The sequence below is a fragment of the Perna viridis genome, chromosome 14 (genome assembly GCF_037379345.1).
Source record: "Perna viridis isolate PV_CMFRI_1.1 ecotype Kerala chromosome 14, ASM3737934v1, whole genome shotgun sequence".
Taxonomy (NCBI): domain Eukaryota; kingdom Metazoa; phylum Mollusca; class Bivalvia; order Mytilida; family Mytilidae; genus Perna; species Perna viridis.
Window position 1 is genome coordinate 3394512 of NC_142458.1, and position 23120 is coordinate 3417631.

Here is a 23120-nt window from a genome sequence, read left to right on the forward strand (position 1 = left end):
GTAATTTTGTTATTACCCCCTCCTTTAGAAACCAAAGATGACGGAAGAAAGGCTGAAATAACAGATATCATCACTTAAAACTTTCACACATTTTATTTTAGCACATGTGAAAAATCTTATCATGTCCATAGCACTGTCCACACATACATCACAAAAATCTATAATTTCAGAAATCTACAAAACCAGAACAATTCCTTTACATGTAAGACATGTCTCTGAAAGGACAAAGAACAAATTCTAAGTCAAATATAAACTTACAAAGAAAAATCTTTGTTTTAATTGATTTCTAAGATGGAGTGCTTGTGTTTGTTAGTAGGAAAATATCTTTTTTCCAAATTATACTCTTGCTATCGAAAGCACACTAAACTCAAAGTGCCATTGTATCTGAATCATAACTGTTAAGCAGTCATAAAAAAAACAAATGGCTCAGCCAGAAATTATTTTTGTTGGTTATTTTGGAATTAACAACATACAACCTAGAAACAATATTGTAGCACTAGATGTGAAAAAAAACCCAAAAATTTGAAAAGGATAAAAAATAGCAACCAAAAGAAAAACTTTTTAATGGATCAGATCTCTTACTTTTTACTTCCAACTTTTTGGTAAATTCAAAGGAAAAACTTGCAATGATTTAAAACTAAAATCATTGATCACAAATTTGTGTTGCTGACTTTATATTTTTTAATAGCTGCACAAAGAAACCTATCAAGAACCTTAATGGATCTAAAATTACCATAAAAATACATGAAAAATAATGATTTATATCTGATATATAAACTAAGTTTTTACATTTAAAGTAATAAGACTAGCCCTTATCTTAAATAAAATTTCTTTGGCACCAAAGGACTGTTCTTCAAAACAAAATGCTTTAAATTATTACCATACATATTAACTCTATATAAAGAAATTTCAAATCAATGATCATCTACAAAACAATGGAGGTATGAAAAAAATTGGAAATTTCCTAGTCTATAAATAGAATCCTAAAAATAGCTGTCATTATTCGTCTCCATAATGGGCCTTGACCTTGTGTAGGAGAGAATCACATGTCTTCTTGGCATCACCCAGCAACATGCTTGTGTTTGTCTTGAAGAAGATGGGGTTGTCTACAGCTGCATATCCAACACCAAGAGTTCTCTTCATAACAATCACCTGAAAATATCATTTTTAAAAAGTTAGTTCTGCACATATTTGTAAATACTTAAGTATTATTGCATAAGGTTTTAATATTGACTTAGTTATTGGTTTGAGGCTAGCCATATTGGTTCATTATTGCTTGCTGAGGACCAGTAACTCAGCCAATATGGAAAACCTTATGCAATTATACCTTTATTGACTAACAAGTACAACACATCATATTGGCCCGTCCAATTTCACTTTTAACCAGGCCAATATGACGTATTGGACAGCTAAATCCTGAATTGGTTTACTTTTGTTTTGTATTGGCAGTTTTGATCATATTTAGGCCAATATTCAAATGTGAGTCAATAATGTTACTTGTAGTCTTATTTGTTTATTAGAAACAGTTGTAATCATATGCTTATATTATTCCTCTAGTAAACTCTCACCTGCTCATTTTTATTCAGGTGAGCATTTTTAATAAAGTCAAGAAATCCTCCCGTAACTGTTTGTATAAAAGGGTTTTACCTACCCACCTACCCTTTTTTTTCATCCAATGTTCCCTTAAGCATACATATTTTTTCTTGACCTAAGGCCATTCCAAGTTTATTTCTTGGTTGTCAAACCATTACTAATCAAACCCAATGAAGGGAAGGTTTTCCAGACGCAGTCGGTATAGTTTAGTTTTTTACCCTCTGACCTTAAAGATGCTCTTCCTTGGAAATGCAAGTCACCTGATCTGTTTCCCGATTGACGAAATACTGATAACTTAGTTGCGTTTGAGAAAAATGTATCGAAAATTAAAATTGTGTGCCATGTGTTATTTCCTGAATGACATGCAGAAAATTACAAGTAAAAGGAACAAATTTTACTGCGTCGACTATCTTTATTTTTAAAGATAGTACTTGTTAACTTGTGTATCTAAAATGATCAGGGAAATGCTTCTCAATATTTTTCATTGCCCTGGCAACGAGAGTAGGAAATCTCAGCAAATCAAGACATATCTGTTGTTCTCCAATGGCAAATATAAAGCAGACGTTTCACATAAGTATTAAATGGATGAAGTTCATGAACAACAAGACAGGAACACCATGAGGACTATGTACATATTTTCCTGCAGACTCAGATATTGATTCATTTCATCAGAGATCTCAGAGGCCTGGACACTGATTATAGGAATCTGTCTCATCATTGCTGCTTCAAACAAAAAATCAATGAATGAACACCTACTAGTGATATCCCTCCCTACCCAATCTTAATCGTTCCTTACAAATTTTAAAACAAATTTCTCCTCAACTCAACTTTTACAAACTTCTCAGATAGTTTGAAATCTGAGATAAATATATAATTCTCATTAGGGGACATTCTATGATAGTGGATTCAGACTAATTAACATAACTTTACAAGGACCAATTAAAAGAAAACCTTAAGTAGGTTCCTTACATTTTTGCTGTTCCAGACTCTCAATACGGGCATGCCTGCAATGATGGAGTTGGGATCTTCCTCAGCGGCAGAGTTAACGGTATCATTAGCTCCAATGACCAGGACTAAATCAGTTTCTGGGAAGTCGTCATTGATCTCATCCATTTCCAGCACAATGTCATAGGGTACTCCAGCTTCAGCTAACAAAACGTTCAACTGACCAGGCATACGTCCTGAAGTAAAGAACAAATGAAAAAATTAAGTTGCTTGAAGAGAATAAACTTTATATCAAAACATGTTACATATATGGCCACTATACTCGGCGTCACATAAATAACATACTGTTAAAATTTGAATAAAAATATTTTCTACGACTTTATTGACACCAACCGTCATTTAAATTGTCTTAAATGACTTGCTCATTCGTTTAGCCAAACAGCTTCTCAAAAACAAGTCGCTTATTAGCTTAAATCATGCGTAACAAATCCTTACGGGAAAATCCCATACTAATATCCGCCATGTTGGTTTTTACGGGACGATTTGTTTACAAACGAAGTTCGTAAGTTCCCGTCGAACTCCGGTGACAATCCTCTGCTTGATCAACTTCTCAGTATTGTACGTTGTTCGCGTAAAATAAATCCGAGATATCCGAAATAACGCCGAAGTGCATTCTGGGTTCTTTGGTTTTTGGACAAACCATTTTAACGTAAACAACATCTCCTAGCAACCCGATCACTGTAAACATGGCCGACTTTTTACAATGTAAATATTGGCACCTAGAATTAAAATCTGACCGGAATTTAACGATTCAATGTTTAGGGAGAAGCCGTTTGGCTAAACGAATGAGCAAGTCATTTAAGACAATTTAAACGACGGTAGGTGTCAATAAAGTCGTCGCAAATATTTTTATTCAAATTTTAACAGTATTATATTTATGTGACGCCGACTATAGATAATTATTGTAAATTCAGAATTATTGCAATTTAGTAATTTGAGTTAAAATTTGAATTTTACTTAATCCAATTTTCAGAACAATTAAACATTAGAAACATTAAACATTCAATAATGTAAATTATTACTGCCATTTAATGTCAAAATATATTTCCCAATAATCAAAATATTGCAATTATTTCTGATTTTACAGTAATTTATTTATCTAGACTTGCTGTATCAAAAATCAGCTCAGTTTTAGATTCATTTCATCAAGTATGTCAGAGGCCTGGACACATATTATAAGGAATCTATTTCATCATTGCTTCTAATTGTTCGATTTTTCCCTTTATAAATAAATAATCCAAATAAAACTCTGCATGCATGTCTTCGGGTTTCAGAAAATATTTTTGAATTTGGGAGGACAAAAAAAAAACCACTCTTAAATATCTTACCAGCAACTGGATGGATTCCAAAACGACAGTTAATGCCCTTTTTCTTCAGATACTCTACCATTTCTGCAATTGGATACTGGGCCTTAGCAACACACAGACCGTAACCAGGGGTGATGATGACATTTTTGGCCTCAGTGATCATCTCTACAGCTTCATCAGCGTTTATCTCAGTGTGAGTTCCTGTAATCTCCATGGGTTTTCCTGTTCCAGTAGATTTGGTTCCGTATCCTCCGAGGATGACGTTGGTCAATGATCTGTTCATGGCCTGGTGATATATTAAGAAAAAATGTCAGGAATACATGTCACATAATTTTTCAACCTATGATTTCTTAAGTGGCAAGTAATAACCAAACACAGATCTGTTTATACTACTTGATGACAATCCATATTTTTACAGTATTCTACAGAAATGATTCGTAAACGTCTGAACTTTCTGAAATTTTAACAAAGGTACTAAGGAAATATTCACAATCCCTAGAGCGTAATTTGCAGTCAAAATTGTAAAAAAAAAAAGAAAAATCTTAATAAGTTAACATCTCTGCCAACATACGATTACTTAAAGAAAAGCATTTCATTGATATGATGACATGATCAGGTAACATATAGTGGTATCACAGCTATTGATTGGCATCACAGTGAAATCAGAACACTGTCATAGCTGCTAATAGTGAAATTATCACACTGTGACCATTCCAAACAAGTTACTGTCAATTACACTGTGACCAATGTATTCCAAACAAGTTACTGTCAATTACACTGTGACCAATGTATTCCAAACAAGTTACTGTTAATTACACTGTGACCATTCCAAACAAGTTACTGTCAATTACACTGTGACCAATGTATTCCAAACAAGTTACTGTCAATTACACTGTGACCAATGTATTCCAAACAAGTTACTGTCAATTACACTGTGACCATTCCAAACAAGTTACTGTCAATTACACTGTGACCAATGTATTCCAAACAAGTTACTGTCAATTACACTGTGACCATTCCAAACAAGTTACTGTCAATTACACTGTGACCAATGTATTCCAAACAAGTTACTGTCAATTACACTGTGACCAATGTATTCCAAACAAGTTACTGTCAATTACACTGTGACCAATGTATTCCAAACAAGTTACTGACAATTCATAGTTGTTAACTATTTAGGACTACTAACAACCTAATCTGTATTATTTCATACAAGTATGCTGCTTTCAGACGTGATAAAATTTTATAATCAGAAATTAAGATTTTTTAAAATTTACTGCAACGTTTCCTTTTTTTCTGTATATTTACTTCTGATTTCATCCATTTCCATTTTTCTGGCCAGGTAAAATTCTGTCTGTGTATCCATGAGCCATAAATGATAGAAAACTATACTACACAACCTTAATGTTTGTAGGAGAGAATGGCACCTGATGATACTTACATCACACATGATGTAGGAAAGAATGGCACCAGATGATACTTACAACACACATGATGTAGGAGAGAATGGCACCAGATGATACTTACAACACACATGATGTAGGAAAGAATGGCACCAGATGATCCTATCAGGGAACCAATAATGGTCATGAGATTATTGTTCAACATAAAACCTTCAGCACAGAGAGCCCAGCCAGAATAACTGTTCAATACTGTGATCACAACAGGCATGTCAGCTCCTACAAAATAAATATAGTTTGTAACTGAATATTTAAGCAGCACTCCAGCTAAGTATCATGCAAAATGCAATTCATGGCTGAAAAGCCTACATATTTTTATTTTTGATATTTTGTTTGAATTGCCATAGTAAACAGAAATCAGCAATCAGTTTTTCATATAACCTGTGTTCTTAGGAGATAAAAATTTTATAACACTGCACTGTAGACTTCAAAATTAAGGGAGATATCTCTGTATATGACACTCAAATGTAATAGAATCTATTGGATTTTCAATGTTGATTATCTCCTACGAGCAGACAGATTGGAAAGAATAATTACACATTTCATAATACAGACCCATAAAACAACTTAATTACAAAAATAAAAATATGTAGCCTTTTTTGTGGTGTATCACATTTTTCAGTATGGACTGATTCTCATTTTATAGAGATATTTCATATTAGGATGAAAATGTTAGATCAATCAAACAGACTGCTTTTACCTTTATATCACCATTTGTTATACAGATTTTAGGCCAATCAAACAGACCCTGCTTTTACCTTTATACTGCCATTAGTTATATAGACTTTAGGCCAATCAAACATACCCTGCTTTTACCTTTATACTGCCATTAGTTATATAGACTTTAGGCCAATCAAACGGACCCTGCTTTTACCTTTATACCGCCATTAGTTATATAGACTTTAGGCCAATCAAACGGACTCTGCTTTTACCTTTATATCGTCATTAGTTATACAGACTATAGGCCAATCAAACAGACCCTGCTTTAATATCACCATTTGTTATACCGACTTTCCTTTTTGACTATTCCCTAGATTATATCATTTCGATAATTTTGTTATAACCCTTCTTGTACTAGGCTAAAGGGTTTTCATTGTGCCAGCTAAGACAAGCAACAGCCCAAAGATGTCACCCCACTCTAACCCATTATACTAACTTTAATGCAACCAGATGCAACACTATCTCCTATATGAAAAGCAGCGACTACAAACTTTTTCAAGTCTAAAGTGTGACTGCAGATCCTACTGCATTCCAACAAGCAAGCTACACAGGCATAATTATTTCACATGATTTTCCCATGAATTCAGCAAATAAAATTTGAAAGAGTTCCGATGAATCCGTGTGAATTTTTCACATGGAGTTCCTGTTAAGTAAAGTTCATGTGAACTTCACATGGACAATATTAGCATGTGTACTACACGACAATAGAAGCCAGTGATTCAGATTGGTGTTGGACATCGGTCAATGAACTATTGAAATTAAAAATGTCTGGTTGAATAACTGTCATGGGGGTCCTTGATACGAATAAAATTTCTGGCCGTCAAATTTACATGTTGTAGATCTGCAGTATTTTTGGTATTCCCCTGTGTTATTATTAGAATTCATTTAACTCAAACCGAATCGTTAAATTAGATAAATGAATGCATCTGATTGACCCCCCGCCAGACAAACCCATTTCTTGGTTCAGGACTAAAGTGCTGAATCACTGGAAGCACATTAAAACTAGTTTATTAATCTTAAACTGAACTTGACATTTTCAATTCTAAACAGTTTTGTAGTCTTAATGGAGTCATTTATTATGTAGCAGTCTCAGATATTGATTCATTTCATCAGAGAATTCAGAGGCCTGGACACTGATTATAGGAATCTGTCTCATCACTGCTGCTTAAATATTGGATTATCAGTAATTTTATCATTTTTCCATTGTTTTTACTGCCAGATATTTTCTATTATATACTGTCGTGATGATAGTTATGTCAAACTGACAGAAGTTTCTGATGACCAGTATAACGCCAGTTTCTAACATAACATCTAATCATATCAAGCTAAATGTGATATTTCCTATCTGAACCTCCAAACAGTCATTATTCTGTATTTATTGTACATGTAGAAGTATTCAATATTAGTAACAGCTTACCTCCAATAGCAGCAGTGAGTGTAACTCCCATGATGCTGGAGAGAGCGGTGGTTGTTCCGAGGCAGGCCAACCCTACCGTAGGATTGTCACTGTACATGTAATAACCCATAGCACCAACATTAGTTGCCATCATACCTGCATTCATCATATGTCTACCAGGTAGAAGTAATGGGTCAGATTTCAATACACCTTATAACAAAAGAAGAAATTATTAATGAGATCAAAATCTGACTACTTTCATTCATTAATCAGACATGCCTTTATAAAGCCAATTATAAAAGTATATTTACAAAGCCAACCATATAAGCAGAAATTGCAGAAATCAGCAAACTTACAGCAAAATAAGACGTAACGGTAAAATCCAGACTTGAAAAAGCGGAAGAAAATCATGTCTGCTCTTTTTGTTATATTTGATGTTGCCCTGTTTTAAATATGACATAGGCATGTCTAAATGATACACAATGTGGAGTAATTTATTCAACATATCATAGTTTTCCTTTCCTCTGTCGTCTACCTCGGACCAAACTTTTTTGAGCAACTTGGTGGGTGTTTCAAGAAAAGCAGATGACGCTTACCCTACCGGTGCACCTGGTCCATGCTCCCAGTTTTTAGTGGAGTCCGAGTTGCTGATTTACTTTTGTTCCTTTGTATATATTATTTTAGTTACTTTATGTATTTTGTAGTGTTTGTCTGTTTTCCATGTCTGGCCTTTGTCCCTGGATTGCATTGATTTCTACTAGAATCTTGGTTCCTTTGATTACTCTTTCAAAACTAAGGTACCATATAGAGATTTATATTTTTTAAATTTAGGATTTTTGAGGCAAAAACAAAAATTTTGGTATTCTAATTTTTCGCGAATGCTAAGCTGTGCACTAAATAAGCTCAGAGTAAAGGAATTTATTTAGGTGTTTATAAACAGATCAATAAAGACACAAAAATTAGCACACTTTATTACTATAATTTAAAATTTAAAAACAAAATAACATTTTGATATCAATGACAGAATCTCTTTACCCTACACCTTTCTGTGGACCAAGCTAATGTAGTGAAAGTTTTTTCACTTCTTTTGTATACAACTGCCCTACAAATATTTTAGTTTTGCATTTGATTTAAACATTTAGGCACTTACAAATACATTAAGAACCCCCTTACACTTCTATGTTTCTTTTATACTAGCATGCACATGTATGTAGATTGGGCTAAGGGAGGGTAACAGACAGATTATCTCCCTTGCATTAAAATCCACACATTTTATTGTAGCACAATAGTTACACCCAGTTACTGATAGTTACTGTAAAAGGGCTCTAGCTTGTGCAATTCTACCTTGGAAGCACTTTTATATGTTATTTTGAAAAGTTTGACAATATATTATACATGTACCTTGAAGTTTTCCGAAAGCCACCAGGGAACCGGTGAATGTAACACCTCCAATGTATGTTCCAAGGAAAAGAAATGTCTTAATTACATTAGCAGCAGGGTCAGTGGCAAAGTGTGGCTGTTCTAACAGATAATTGGCAAAGCATGTTAGGACAGCAGCTGCTCCGACCAGACTGTGGAATAGAGCAACCATCTGTGGTAAGTCTGTTACCTCCACTTTCTTTCCTCCAATCACTCCTATCAGTCCACCTGCAATATCATATATTTAGATTAATATATATTTTTTTTTTTTGCATATGCATTATAAGTGTTTGTTTAAACCAAATATCGTCTACCCTATATCACACCTCTAAACCTATATTACACCTCTAAATCTATATCACACCTCTAAACCTATATTGCATACCCGATATATATGATATAATGAACATGACATGTCAAAATCTGTATCACATGGGGTATCAACCCTCAACCTATATCACCCCAGGGGCCTGTGGCCCTTGGGGTGACATAGGAGTCTGGGGTTGAGCCTGGATATTCAGTACATATTCATGGACTACAGATAACTCACTCCAATAAAATCTAAATATCTTTGGTGAACAAGGCCATGATGCACTAACAGAAGCATGCTTAACCAAAATTTTAAATCATTACACTGGTGATTCTGTACTTACAGGTCTAAATTAAAAATGTTTATGTTTGCTGTTTCCGTACAATTTTTGGCCTTACACATAATGTAATTTAATTTCCCCCTCAATTTCTACCTAAAGTAATCAATACAGTACTGTTTTAGTGACTACAATACACTCTGGGTGTTTATTTCTATAAAATAAAATAATATTCCTACCTATCTACATCTCCGAGTGGAGAAACATCAAACAAACATTAGTTTATCATACAGATGTATAAGACAAACAGCAGTAGTGGATGGACTTCTGATTAGTGGATCTATGTTTTCCTTTATCTTACCTGAACCCATCAGGGCTGCTATTTGGGAGTTATCTTACCTGAACCCATCAGGGCTGCCATTTGGGAGTTATCCTACCTGAACCCATGAGGGCTGCCATTTGGGCGTTATCCTACCTGAACCCATGAGGGCTGCCATTTGGGCGTTATCCTACCTGAACTCATGAGGGCTGCCATTTGGGCGTTATCCTACCTGAACCCATCAGGGCTGCCATTTGGGCATTATCTTACCTGAACCCATGAGGGCTGCCATTTGGGCGAAGTTTTCAGGAGATGGTTTGAGTAGTCCAAGGGTAGCCACAACACCACCAGATACACCTATCATACCAAGAGCATTTCCTGTAAAATAAAACAGTTACTGAAAATCACTGGTAAACAAAATAAGAATCCCATCTTAATCATGGACCAAATTAGGTTTCTGACATAAAAAATCGCTTCGTCTTTTTACAAGTTTGTATGAAAATTCAATTTACACCCCTTGCAACATTTATGTTTCCCATTTTAGCATTCGTTTATTTTTGTACTTTATTTCCTTGATTCAACTGTTATTTTTATATTTTTTGCTATTATTAATTTAAATAATTTCATTAATTTTAATTTTTTTCTTTCTTCATTATTTATTAATATTATTATTTTTCATCATTCGGCTATCGTGCGTTAAAATGCACGGTATGAACGTTTGTTTATTGTGTGTTTAAAACACACAATAGCAGCGTTCATTTAAATGCACGATAGCAGCGTTCATTTAAATGCACAATAGAACTGTTCGTTTATCATGCATTTGGGTATCATGCGTACGGGAAACCTTAACGGTTCAAGGAGTGCACATGGAAGTTTAATTATGCCAACTTTAACTGTAGTCTGTAATAAAAATAACTAACAAGCTTTCTAGAAAGCACAGCCTTAAAAAAAGCTCAATAATAACAGAAAATGATGTGATCAATAAAAAAAAAGGTCGCACTCTCCTATTTTCCTATAGTGAATAAATATATTGTGATGGGCAAGTCCAAGTAAAACAGCTCTTGACCACTGGGTGTGTAATTTTAGAAGTTTTTCTTGTTTAACATATCATATAGGCAATTAAATTTCACTCCAGTCTAGTTCAGTTAAGACAAAACTTACCATCTTGACAATTTGAATACATTTTCTTATTTCCACGCCTGCAACTTACCAACTCTAGCAGTACTTTGTGAGGAAAGACCAGTCAAAGCTCCAACACAGCACAAACCAGAAGCTAAGTAGGTCATTTGATGTATGTCTGGAAAGGTGTTCATGTAAGCTCCATATCCATAAGATCCCAGGAAGGCTGCTGCTGGTATTCCATACAATTTGTTGTATTCTGGAGGATCAGCTGTAACACAAAGTTGAACAGACACTTCAAACAATTAATCAGAAATACCAATTCTCGATACTTAAATAATATGTATTTTAAAAGATATATGTCAATCAACAAAACCTTTGAAGCCTTAAGAACTTCCACTGTTCATGAAGCTTCAACACTGATTAAGTGAACACTTTGATTTATGTTTAAATTCCATGATACAGGCAAGTGACTTCTACTTCACTTGAAATCATACATGTAACATGGTAAGACAAAAATCATACATGTAACAACGGAAGACAACAAGAGGCTCCCAGGAGCCTGATTCGCTCACCTGGATGAATGTTGCCTTTCAAGGGCAATAAATTAAACAAGAAGTCCAACAATTTTGACTCAAGAAAACTTTGATAGGACTTATCATAAGGATCATTTCAATAAATGAAAGTCTAAATCTATCATAGTTTTCAAGACATTGGCTGAAAACTGTATAAAAAAAAAAAGAAGGTCATTTTCCCATCAAGGGCAATAATTCTTATAAGAAGGCGTCTGACAAATTTTATGTCTGAAGACTTTTGTAGTCCTAAAAATAAGGATCATTTCAGCTATTGAAAGAATTTGACTAAACCTAACCGTTTTGAAGATATATGCGAAAAACTATTGTCTGACCCCTATGCTCTATTTTTAGTAACAGTGGCCATGTTTTTCGACGGATCAAAAAACCCCCACTTCAATTCTATGCATGATACCCCAAGAAACACTTATAGCAGGTTTTGTTTCAATTGGTAAAATAGTGTCAGAGGAGAAGATTTTTGAAAGAAATAACATTAAAAATAGCAAAAAAACTTTGAAAAAGGGCCATACTCCAACATGGCTTAATAGATTTACATGAAAATTTGACCGCAGATAGATCTAATCATGCTGAACACTTTTACCCCTTTCAGAATAGGCTTTGCCTAACCATTTTGGAGATATATGTGAAAAACTACTGTCTGTCCCCTATGTTCAATTTTTAGTAACTGCGGCCATGTTTTTAACAGATCAAAAATCCCCACATCAGTTCTATGCAGGATACCCCAAGGAACATTCATACCAACTTTGATTAAAATTGGTCAAGTAGTGTCAGAGTAGACGAGTTTGGAAAAATTGTTAATGACAAGGACAGATGACGGACGCCAAGTGAGCTAAAAAGTGGACTTGTTTTAAAGGACAATAAATCAATATGACCATATTTACTGTTAGAAAAGATGCCATCCTTTTTATTTTATCTTGGATACAAAACTTTCCAATCACCTGATCAATTTACAAGGTCATGAACTTTAAACCACAACTTTTTACCAATGAAATAATCCTGTCTGAAAAAAGGTGTGTGTATTGGAATAAATTAAGGTGAATTTACTATAGTTTTTGCCAAAATATTTAACTATAAGAAACATAACTTTGCAGTTTATTCTGCATAAATCTAAAAAAAGTTCTTTAGGGCTGTTCCAGCAAAACATACATTGTACATGGGACCCGGGAACGGCATTTTAAAAAAAATATATACTTGGTTGTGGGTTGGTGGAAAATGCATCTATGGCACAGCACTGGGCTTGAAAATTTGCCTCTGTGAGTGGTTGTTGGAAAAATGAAGGCACTCATACCACATCTTCTTATATCTATTCAGTGTGTCTAAATTATCATCAAAGCAACTCTTTTACAATTAAACTTGATGGGTTCTTTTGAAACTGAATTTGAACAGTTGTTATATCACTATGTAGTCATTGCATATTGATATCAAGAATAACCCATTCCAAAACTTCAAAATAAAAGGGTATGGGCTATGGAGTGAATGTGCATGTGACAAAAACACCAAATTATCAAAGAACAGGCTTTTACTTCTGTTCTCCATCTTCAACATTGTCAAAGAGTCTACAACAATGACCAAAATTTCCATACCCTTAAACAAGATAGCCTCCAGTGTGCAAATGAGCAGAATTCTCGATATTGATAAACATCAGTATTACTTTGTACTCTCTTGTTCTTCACCTGCACAGAGTGCATGCAAACTTGAATGATGCTTAAATACAGATTTCCAGCTGAAAGTGCTAGGTATACAAGAAGAGAAGTTTTCTTGAAATCATTGATCCCCGATAAAACAAATGGATTTTAGGAAACTTCAAACAACTATCAAGGCAATCATATGGATAAACACAGAAACTGGTTAGATGAGATACAATATAGTTCATGGTAATACACCAGCTTCAGTCTTTGTTGTACAGTGTGGATCAATACTGCATTATCTTCTATTTCTCTTCACATACCAAATATCATCGACCTGTGATATAAAGTGGTTGTTGAAAATTTGCTATGGACAAATACTCTCACAATTGTGAATAACAGAAAGGTAATCCCTATATTCTGGCCTTCTTCGTATTTGCTCTTAGGCAAGACAAAAATCAAGCTTTGAGAGGATATGTGTGCATAAAAATGAATGTTAATATATGAAACAATTTTAATATACAGATATATGAATGTACAAGTGGTAAAAGCATTAGTCTATACATGAATATGTGCAACATGCAAGAAATAGGCAAAACAGCAAATATACATGGTTTTTAATTATTGTCTTAGCTAGGCAATATGGAAGGGTGCAGCACCCCGCCCTTCTGCCATATTACCCCCTTAGTGCCCTTTTATAATTATCTGAAGAATAAATTACCCCAAGCCAATTAAAAAGTGTCACTTTCATTTACTACATTCTGTCCCAATTAACCCGCAGGTATACATTGTACCTCATGTAATTTATTGGTGATCAATCAGCTGATCAGGGTTGTCGGATGACCATCACTGACCAATAGAAATTGGATCCTGATTGGATCTATCACCATTTCATGGACAGCCAATCATTAGTTAATAATTATTTTCTTTTGTACAATTAATTTTAAAAATATTTTCAAGTTGACAGGTCTATGTTATGTAGAACCATGGGTGTAAACAATTGCATGTTGCATATATATATGTTTGTTTATTCAATATGTCGGTTATCTCCGTCAGTTCAATTCATTTTAAAATTTTCTATATTGTCAACAGTACAGGTAATTTTTCAAAAGTTATAATTACATTAGTTAGAGAAAATAATATGACTTTGAAATTAAATTGGAGCAATATTGAATATTTGTTTCATTTCATGCAACATTTTACCTCATAGTATGTCATAAATGTTAAGAATCACTTGCCCTCATCTCCTTTATAGTGTGATAGTATACTGCTTTAAATTCTCCAAAAGTAATGTTAATTTTTGTCTACACATCATTCTTGTATTATTTAATAAGAATACAAACATACAAGAAAAGCAAAAAAATAAATAAAGATATTTCTGACTTAATGCAACATAAATCTAAAAAAAAAACACTTCAAATACACCAACATCCCTTTTTGGTTGAAAAAACATGCTACATGTTAAAGTGCCCTCTTCCCTGTGCACCCACTATTTTCAAATCCTAGCTAAAACACTGATTATGTGCAAAACTACAGAATACGTTTAAATGAAATGAAGCATTCATGAAATCATGCTATGTCTTGCTATTATCTGTATGAAATATGTCACATGCAGCTGAATCATATAAAAAAAGTAATGTATCACCATGGGAATACTGTTAAAGAATATATATAAAATTTAATTTGTTTCTGTTGGCATCTATAAAGCGTGGGTTTTTACCTCTATGGGTGGGTAGGAGTGGAAAAATATCGCTTCTATGGGAGTTATCCCAATTTTCAAGTGCCTTTCCCCCGTCCCATACATGTTTTACTGGAACAGCCCATATACCAACACTCAAAGTACCTTTTGAAACTAGGTGGTCTTTTGGCCACCAACCTTAAAATTTTAGTGGCCAACACAAATTTTAAGTCGCCAGCCAAAAAAAGTAGGTCACCAGAAAAAATGTTATCACAAGTTCAAGTAATACCATGTATTTTCATTTTGTCCGGGTCATTCACTTTTTTTAATTTTTAGTGTGTTTTTGGTTTTAGTTTTTCATGTTGTCTGGTTTCCAAACTTGTTATGTAACAGTGTCCCTTGATTTTTGAGTCTCAAATAACTGATACTACAACTTTGGTTCCCTTTGTTTAGTTGTTTTCTTTTGTGTTTTGTACATTAAATACCCTTATATGAAAATACGGGGAATTAGAAACAATCGATGACACGCTTGAAATCGTTTTCAAAATCTCGCTACTTTCAAACGTACTGGTGACAATTGAGTAACATATGAAAAATACCTGCTTGGACATGATTTTTTTCCGGATTTTTCAGTCGCCAGTCAATATTATTTCAAGTCGCCAGTTGGCGACTTTAATATTGTTTTCAGTCGCAAAAACGTTATTTAAGTCGCCAATGCAACCATTTCACTAGACTAAATTGAGGGCTGTACACAGATATATTCAGATATTAATTACTCTGCTTAAATGAAATCATTTTGGTTTCCCTTGCTTGTCTGCTCTATACTCACTTGGTCTCTTGAACATGTCCAACATTCTCTGTGTGACAACAAATCCACCACCAATATTGATAGAGGATATGAAAGCAGCCAGGGCAGCAAGAACTTGGATGGTGTTAGAGGGGAAATAACCTCCACCCATCAGTAACAGTCCACCAACAGCTGTTGATCCAGAAACGGCGTTGGTTACAGACATCAATGGTGAATGGAGAGCTGGTGTAACACCCCATACTGTATGGTAACCTGGGAATATGAATTATGTCACGTTTAAAGGACTAATTAGACATCACAATTAATAAGCATATCAAATTTACTGATCCTTTTTAACAGTTGATTCTGAGGAATTGACTGTTTCATTTGAGTTTTTAAAAGATTAGTTTACAATTATCTATTACTTTCCTTTTGACATTTAGATTCTGTCCGACTTATTTGAAGCATAATATATTTCACACCTTCCTTATAAAAAAGGATCCCATACCTCTTTCCCCATAAATCTAGTTTCAAACTAATTTCAAGGTAACATTTCAGGATGTAGAAAAAGATCTGTTCAGTAGAAAATTCCTTTCTATTTATCACAGAGTTAACTATCTCAACTCCTACAAAACTCATGCATTAAATTCCTTTAATTCTCTAATCTAGTCTTACCTACAATGCAGGACAGGCCAAATGTTGTCACCATGGTAGCAAAGGCAGGACTTGGTGAGATCATACCCAGCCAAACCATACCACCTAAGCCAAGCGTGTACTGCATTGATTCATTCATCTGTATCTTAAATTTGTTTGGTGGCTCAACTTCCTTGACAGCAACTGCCTTTGGAGGAGGGGATGCAACAGCATCAAGTTTAGGTGGTGGGGCTGGTGGAACAACTGCTCCCTACAAAAATGGATGTTATACAATCAAATCAATTTCAAAAAGATATTAAATTTAACAGAAGAATTAATGACATCAGCAGCAAAATGAATCAAACATCTTACTAATTAAAAAATTCACTTTAATTTATATAAAAATCTCCTGATAAAATAAGAGCTGCCAACCTAAGTTATGAAAAATAGTCAGGCTGGGGATCTGTTGGAGATTTTTTGTAAGGGGCAGACATTTTTGTTTTGTAAAGCTTCTACATGAGCTTGAACCAAGGTCATGAGGTTAATTTTGTATTGTAAAATCATTACTGGCAAATGCAGAAATGACCACTAAGAGGATTACACTAATTTTGAATCTGGTAAAGGTCATAACAAGGGAAAAAAATCTGGATTATCATAATATTTTCTTAATTCGTACTGTGTTATTTTGTTTGCGAAAATCAGAAGACTTGTGTTAAAGTAGTAAGGGTTGGCAGTTCTAATAAGTACTTATTGGTGTTCTGTTTGGTTACCATATGCATTTACTTTGATGTCTTTTCATAATCTCAGACATACATGTACCTGTATTTTATTTTAATGATAAGATATATTTACATGAAGCTTTGTCTCCATAAAAAACCCAATGGGTGGCCTTAGGCTAACATTTTCATCATAGTGGGTTTGTATTTACCATACCTATTTTCGTTATATGTCATCTTATTTATCTTTAACACCAATGTAACCTACATTTTGTGTGACAATTGCTCCTCTAACAACCTCATCTTCAAAATTGATACTGAAATGATCCTTTGCACCTGAAAGAGTTACCACAGTCAAAATAAACACAATAATTAAGTGATACTTCTTTTTCATTTATTTTTGAACCATTCTCATCATTATCATTTGTTTTTATACTTTTTTATACATACTTTCATTTCAGTTGTCCCTATGAAGACATTAACTCTTTTTTCAAATATTTGACCCCTTAGCCATATGCCTGAGTCTGGTAAAAATCTACACAGGCTAGTCAAAATTTCATAAGTTAATGTTTATTGAAAAGAAATGAAATTAAAGATTCAGGCAAGTAGCTAAGTAGCTGAAACATTTTTTTGGATAGGAATGTTGTTTGAAAATAGGTTTCCCTCAAACTGCTTTAACACTTAGTTTATTGTTGATAGAGCTTGAGAAATCTAAAATTTGCAAATTACATTTTAAAAATTTTCCACCAATATGCCATAACTTTACTTTCCCTTACCAATTGAAAGTAAAAACTTAGTGATGTTGTTGGCATACAATGTACTAGATTGTGTTGGTAGACGACTAGGCAGATCAGAATATCCTATATGTGTTACATCATTGTATTTATAGATTTCTCCAGGTCTTGTGGTCTCTACGTTACCCCCAGCTTCTGCTGCTAAATCAACAATGACTGATCCTGGCTTCATAGCATCTACCATTTCCTGTGAAAAACAGGTTATCATTTAAAATATTCATTTACATTTCAGTGAAGAAATAAAAAAAAAAAAAAATGAAATAAAAACAGAAATAACTGACAATTTTAGTATGCTCTTTCAACACATTGTTGTACTAAAGGAGGGGTGTTCATCCTATTGAGGCATCTGATTTATGTTGCTCTAAGCTTAACATGACATTAAGAAATTTCTACTACAGATAACAACAAAGTGCTTTCCCTCTCACTTCAATCAAAGTCTTGAAGTTGAAGACGCCACAAACAGTTCAGAATTTTCTCAGTCAAAAGTAATTTTTCAAGTTATGTGGCCCTGGGTTTAGGACAATATAAAATGCACAAGCAACACTAACTTACCTAAGTAATGAGAATGGGTGCCCGTTTACCAGGGACAAGAGATGCTGTGATGACTATATCTACATGTAGTTCACTAACTTACCTTAGTAATGAGAATGGGTGCCCATTTACCAAAGACAAGAGTTGTTGTGATGACTATATCTAGTTCACTAATTTACCTTAGTAATGAGAATGGGTGCCCGTTTACCAGGGACAAGAGCTGTTGTGATGACTATATCTACTTCTTTACATTGTTTAGCATACAGAGCTTTCTGAGCATCCTGGAACTCCTGTGACATTTCACTAATATCTTTGGCATAGCCTCCTTCACCTGCACCTGATTCCTGGAACATAGATAAACATATACAGTGTTCTAGGATTCCTATTTCCCGTTACCTGGGGCAAGTGAAATTGGGGTCAGGAAAAGTTAGGTACTTAGTTACACTTTCCCGTGGCAAGTTGAAAACTTCATATGCTGTAAGGATTTGTTATGAAAACAGTCATTGACTGTGGGAAAGTTGATTTCATATAGATTTTTCCTGAGGAAACCTCAATTTCTGAAAAATCCTAGAACACTGATATAATAAGAAAAATATGGCATCAACTGGGCAGTAAATGAGATCCTTCAAAGTTCAATACCTTCTTAAGTCATCCTAATGAAACTTTCATGGGACAGACAAGCAACTTTTTGGAGGGTATCACATTAAACCTCACCACTTCCTGTGGCAAGGTTATAATTATGTGTTTCTGGTAATTGTTGTGTTAAAAAACATTATCACATTGACTACGGTGTCTTCTTTTCAACCTTGTATCAAGTCTCAACTGCTTTTTCCCAATTCTAAAGGATTTTTATGGAAGGCATTCTTGATTGTCCAATATGCCCAAGCATATCTCCACAAAATGCTTCAAAAACTTAACACACACACAAACTTTAAGAATTTCACCTCAAAAAGATCTGTCTTTAACTACAATTAATTAGTTTTTCATTCATCATTGCAAACTATAAGTGACAAGGTCTGAGCTTTACCTGAACAGAGACTTCCAGAAATTCTCCACCAAGAGATTCCACCTGTTCTTTCACGGCTGGTCTTACATCATAAGCTCTGACAATAGCACCCATGTTCTTAGCTGTACCAACTGCTGCCAACCCAGCTACACCTCCACCTATGATGAAGATCTTTGCTGGGGGCACTTTACCTGCTGCTGTTATCTGACCTAGAAAGCAATGCATTGGTTTTTATTAGCACTTACATGTATAGGCAGAATAGTATTTTTGTTCAAAGGCATGAACAGTGGTTTTGTTATAATTTTTCTAAATTGTTACCTTCCGCATGTTTGTATACCCCCTGAACTTTTCATTTTTTTTTAGGAAGGGGTTATATTAAGTTGATGTTGAGATAAAAAAAAAGTCAGTGGAAAGATCTGATGTATTATTAAGATCTTGTCTTCTAAAAACCAAAATTATAAGACAATATTTTTTTATTATCATTTGCCTGTCAAATTGTGACTGTCCACATAGACAAAATCCAGGCAATATCATTATTTGTGTGGTCCATCTAAAATCTATACACTTTACATCAACACATTAATACCTGTGAAAAATCTGCCAAAGTTATTAGATGCTTCAATAACTGCCTTGTAACCAGCAATGTTTGCCATTGAGCTGAGAGCATCAAACACTTGAGCTCTGCTGATTCTGGGAATCATGTCCATTGCAAATGATGTGATGTTATGTTTTGCCAGTTCATTTACCAAGTCAGGATTCTGTTTTGGATATAGAAAACTAATTAGGGTGGCATTGTCCTTAAACAGGCTCAGTTCCTTAACTTCTGGAGCTCTGACCTTGAGAACAATATCCGACTTAAATGCATCATTGGTTGATGTGACCTTCGCTCCTGCATTTTCAAAGTCAGCATTTGTAAACTTTGATTCTACACCAGCATCTTTTTCAATGTTTACAGTAAATCCTTTCTTCACCAAATTAGCAACAGCAGCTGGTGAAATAGCGACTCTTTTCTCATTAGAAAAGACTTCTTTTGGTACCCCAACAGTCAAATTTTTGTATGGTATACCAGGGACAGCACCCTCAGCCTTCTGACAGTATACTCTTGGAGCATGTTTGAAGCCACGGCTGCACTGTATGGAGATTTTCTCAACATTAGCACTGAGATTCACAAGTAATGAGGATGTCTTAAATCTGAACAACATCTTGACAGTTCAACCTGAAAACAATAAGGAACATATACATGTAGTCCTTTTTGTAACAAAGATCAAATGACTACAGGTCTACTAGGCTAAGCCTAGTTAAAATTGGGTGTCCAAATAAGACATAATGTCTGGACCTGATGATAGAAAACACTCATGAAAAAAATGGCTCAATTCAACAAGCTAAAAATGAAGGAAAAAAATAATCAATTTTTCAATTATTGAGGTGTACATTTTTCATATGTATATAAAAACAGTTGAAAGAATAATATTTGTTGAATAATTTTTTGAGTTAAGACAAGGAATGGCGTTGAGTGACAAGAAGACCTGCTGCCTGGTGATAAAGGTAAAAATTACATTTTGCCTATCTGGAAACTGCTGGAAATGCAGCATCAAGAAATCTGTCAATTATAATTTTATGAATTCTTTTAAATGTTTTTTGGGTTACAGAAGTAATAACATTAAATATTGGTAACAATATATTTATTGTTATTGAATGAAAAAGTATTCAAGGGATCCAAGATTCTATAGGAAATCAAAAGCATATATGTGATAGTCATTCCTTCAAAACTGGAGATTTGGTTTGAAAACTGGAGGTTTTCATCTGCGTTTTTTTTTTTCAGTGTAACGAGTCAAATACATGTACGTGTGAAACTTATGGAAAACCTTGTTTTAAGTCTGTTTCCATGGGAAAAAATGCAGAATACACTATTTGAATAGTTGGAAAGACCTTTTTGATTGGGTAACACTTGGGCATTTTAATGATTTTATTTATTATTGACAATTCAATGTATCAAGGATTTATATATAGCTCCTTGGATATATCTACTATAATTAAATAAATAATTTTCATTTAAAAATTGTCACTACGAGCATGATTTCATTTCAAATAGTCATTACTGTCTTGGTACCACTTTGACTTCCACGCAGAATTGAATTTGGAACAGTACTTTGCTTTCTTGGCAGGAGATGCTGCAGATGCAATATTACATTTCAGCATTTTGACGGTTGATGATCGTGACAGTGCTCCAAATATAAGAAATCACTTAGTTCCTCCAATGACTTGGATAAAAAATAAGCTATACTTCATTTTCAGTGAATGCATGGTCAACATAACCATCAAAATATCATATGTCCCCCATTTACACCATTCCCAATTGTTTAATCAATTAAGCATGTGCCACCAAAACTTTGGATAATTGTCAATCAACACCTGTTGTTATATAATCATCACACATCTTTTAAATTACGTCTCTTCGATAACCACTAAAGCCCTAAATTACTGTTTATGACCCTAATTAATGGTAATTAACAGTTCACCTGTTTACCCGAGATCAACCGGAAATGTTGTTATTCGATCCTCTCAGGTTTTTTCTTTCAGTAAATAAAAAAAAATGGCGTCCAAAATTTGTTCACAGTATAATGTTTGGAAAGCGGTAGATTTTCTATTTCAACGGTAGAACAGTAGGAATGTTCTAATTCCGGTAGAATTGAACTACTGCCGGTAGGTTCACATGTATGAAAATGTAATTCTGCGACAAAAACCAGACATGGAAAACAGACGTACACACAACAAAGAACACGAAATAACCAAAATAATATATACAAAGCAACAAAAGTTAATGAGGCACTCAGACTCAACTAAAAATTTGGAGCATGGACATGATGGACCTGATAATGAAATTTACAAAAATCAGGAAACTCTGGATTAATTCATATTTATTCTGAATTTGGCTGATCATACAGTAAATCATTAGAGTGGGCCTCTCAGGCAAGTCTACAGGGCAGGCCATACTTCTCGGAATTTCTAGATCCGACACTGGTTTCAATAGGGACAAATAATGAAGGGAACTTGTCAAAGCATCACTTTTTCTGATTTACACCTTTGAAAGCAAATAGATTATGTTTTAATGTCAACTAAATTATATGTACCTGATATAAATGTACTAGACCTATTAGTATTAATTGGAGTAAGGCAAATAGTACATTAGCTGCGAAATTGTAGCTCTTGATCTTTTTTTTTTTTGATTTTGCAATCTAACGTTGAAAAAATAACACAAAAAAAAGTTAGTGCTACGTTTCGCAGCTAATTTTACATACATGCATATGCAAATTCCATTATTGAACATGTGGCAATCTGTAGACCCAAATTCCAAAATGTTAAAAACACCATACTGGCAAAATTATGGCAAAGAAAGCATTCCACTCAGAATGTCAGTAATTTGTTGTATGACATTAAAAGGACATTTTGCTAATCAAAACTGATTAAATTTGCCACCTTGAAAAAGGTCAATCAAAAAGATTTTCAAAGGTAAACCACAGAATAAAGCAAGAATGTAAAAGAAAAGCCATGTGCGCCAAACAATACAAGCTCACAAAAAGATATATGATTGTAAACAAATTGCAACCAATAATTCAACTTACAAAAGGCAAATTATGCCATTATTTTCCAATTTCGTTGGTCCACACTGCTAGAACAGTGCCGGTGTCGAGGGCAACGATGGCTGCCGACGGAAGGCCGAATCTTCGTGAACCAATCGTATCGACCGGCTTTTTACGTCGCGGTTTCCGTAGACTATTCCAATTCGTCGATAGGTAAATTCCCACTTCTTGACAACGTATTATTTCAAAAT

At 34.2% G+C, this 23120-nt stretch overlaps 1 protein-coding gene across 1 annotated transcript; it reads right to left on the bottom strand.

Annotated features, from left to right (window-relative positions):
- Positions 1 to 74: 74 nt before the first annotated feature.
- On the bottom strand, positions 75 to 23051 carry LOC148597760 (NAD(P) transhydrogenase, mitochondrial-like). Its single transcript, XM_088562418.1, has 16 exons — positions 22912 to 23051; positions 19875 to 20504; positions 19310 to 19497; positions 18462 to 18626; positions 17734 to 17938; positions 17226 to 17293; positions 16284 to 16512; positions 15651 to 15881; positions 11017 to 11196; positions 10077 to 10184; positions 8883 to 9128; positions 7503 to 7691; positions 5433 to 5584; positions 3927 to 4191; positions 2563 to 2774; positions 75 to 1152 (listed from the first exon to the last, which is right to left on the bottom strand). Exons 2-16 carry the CDS (start codon positions 20488 to 20490, stop codon positions 1000 to 1002), a joined length of 3207 nt encoding a protein of 1068 aa, XP_088418544.1. The 5' UTR covers positions 20491 to 20504; positions 22912 to 23051; the 3' UTR covers positions 75 to 999.
- Positions 23052 to 23120: the final 69 nt, after the last annotated feature.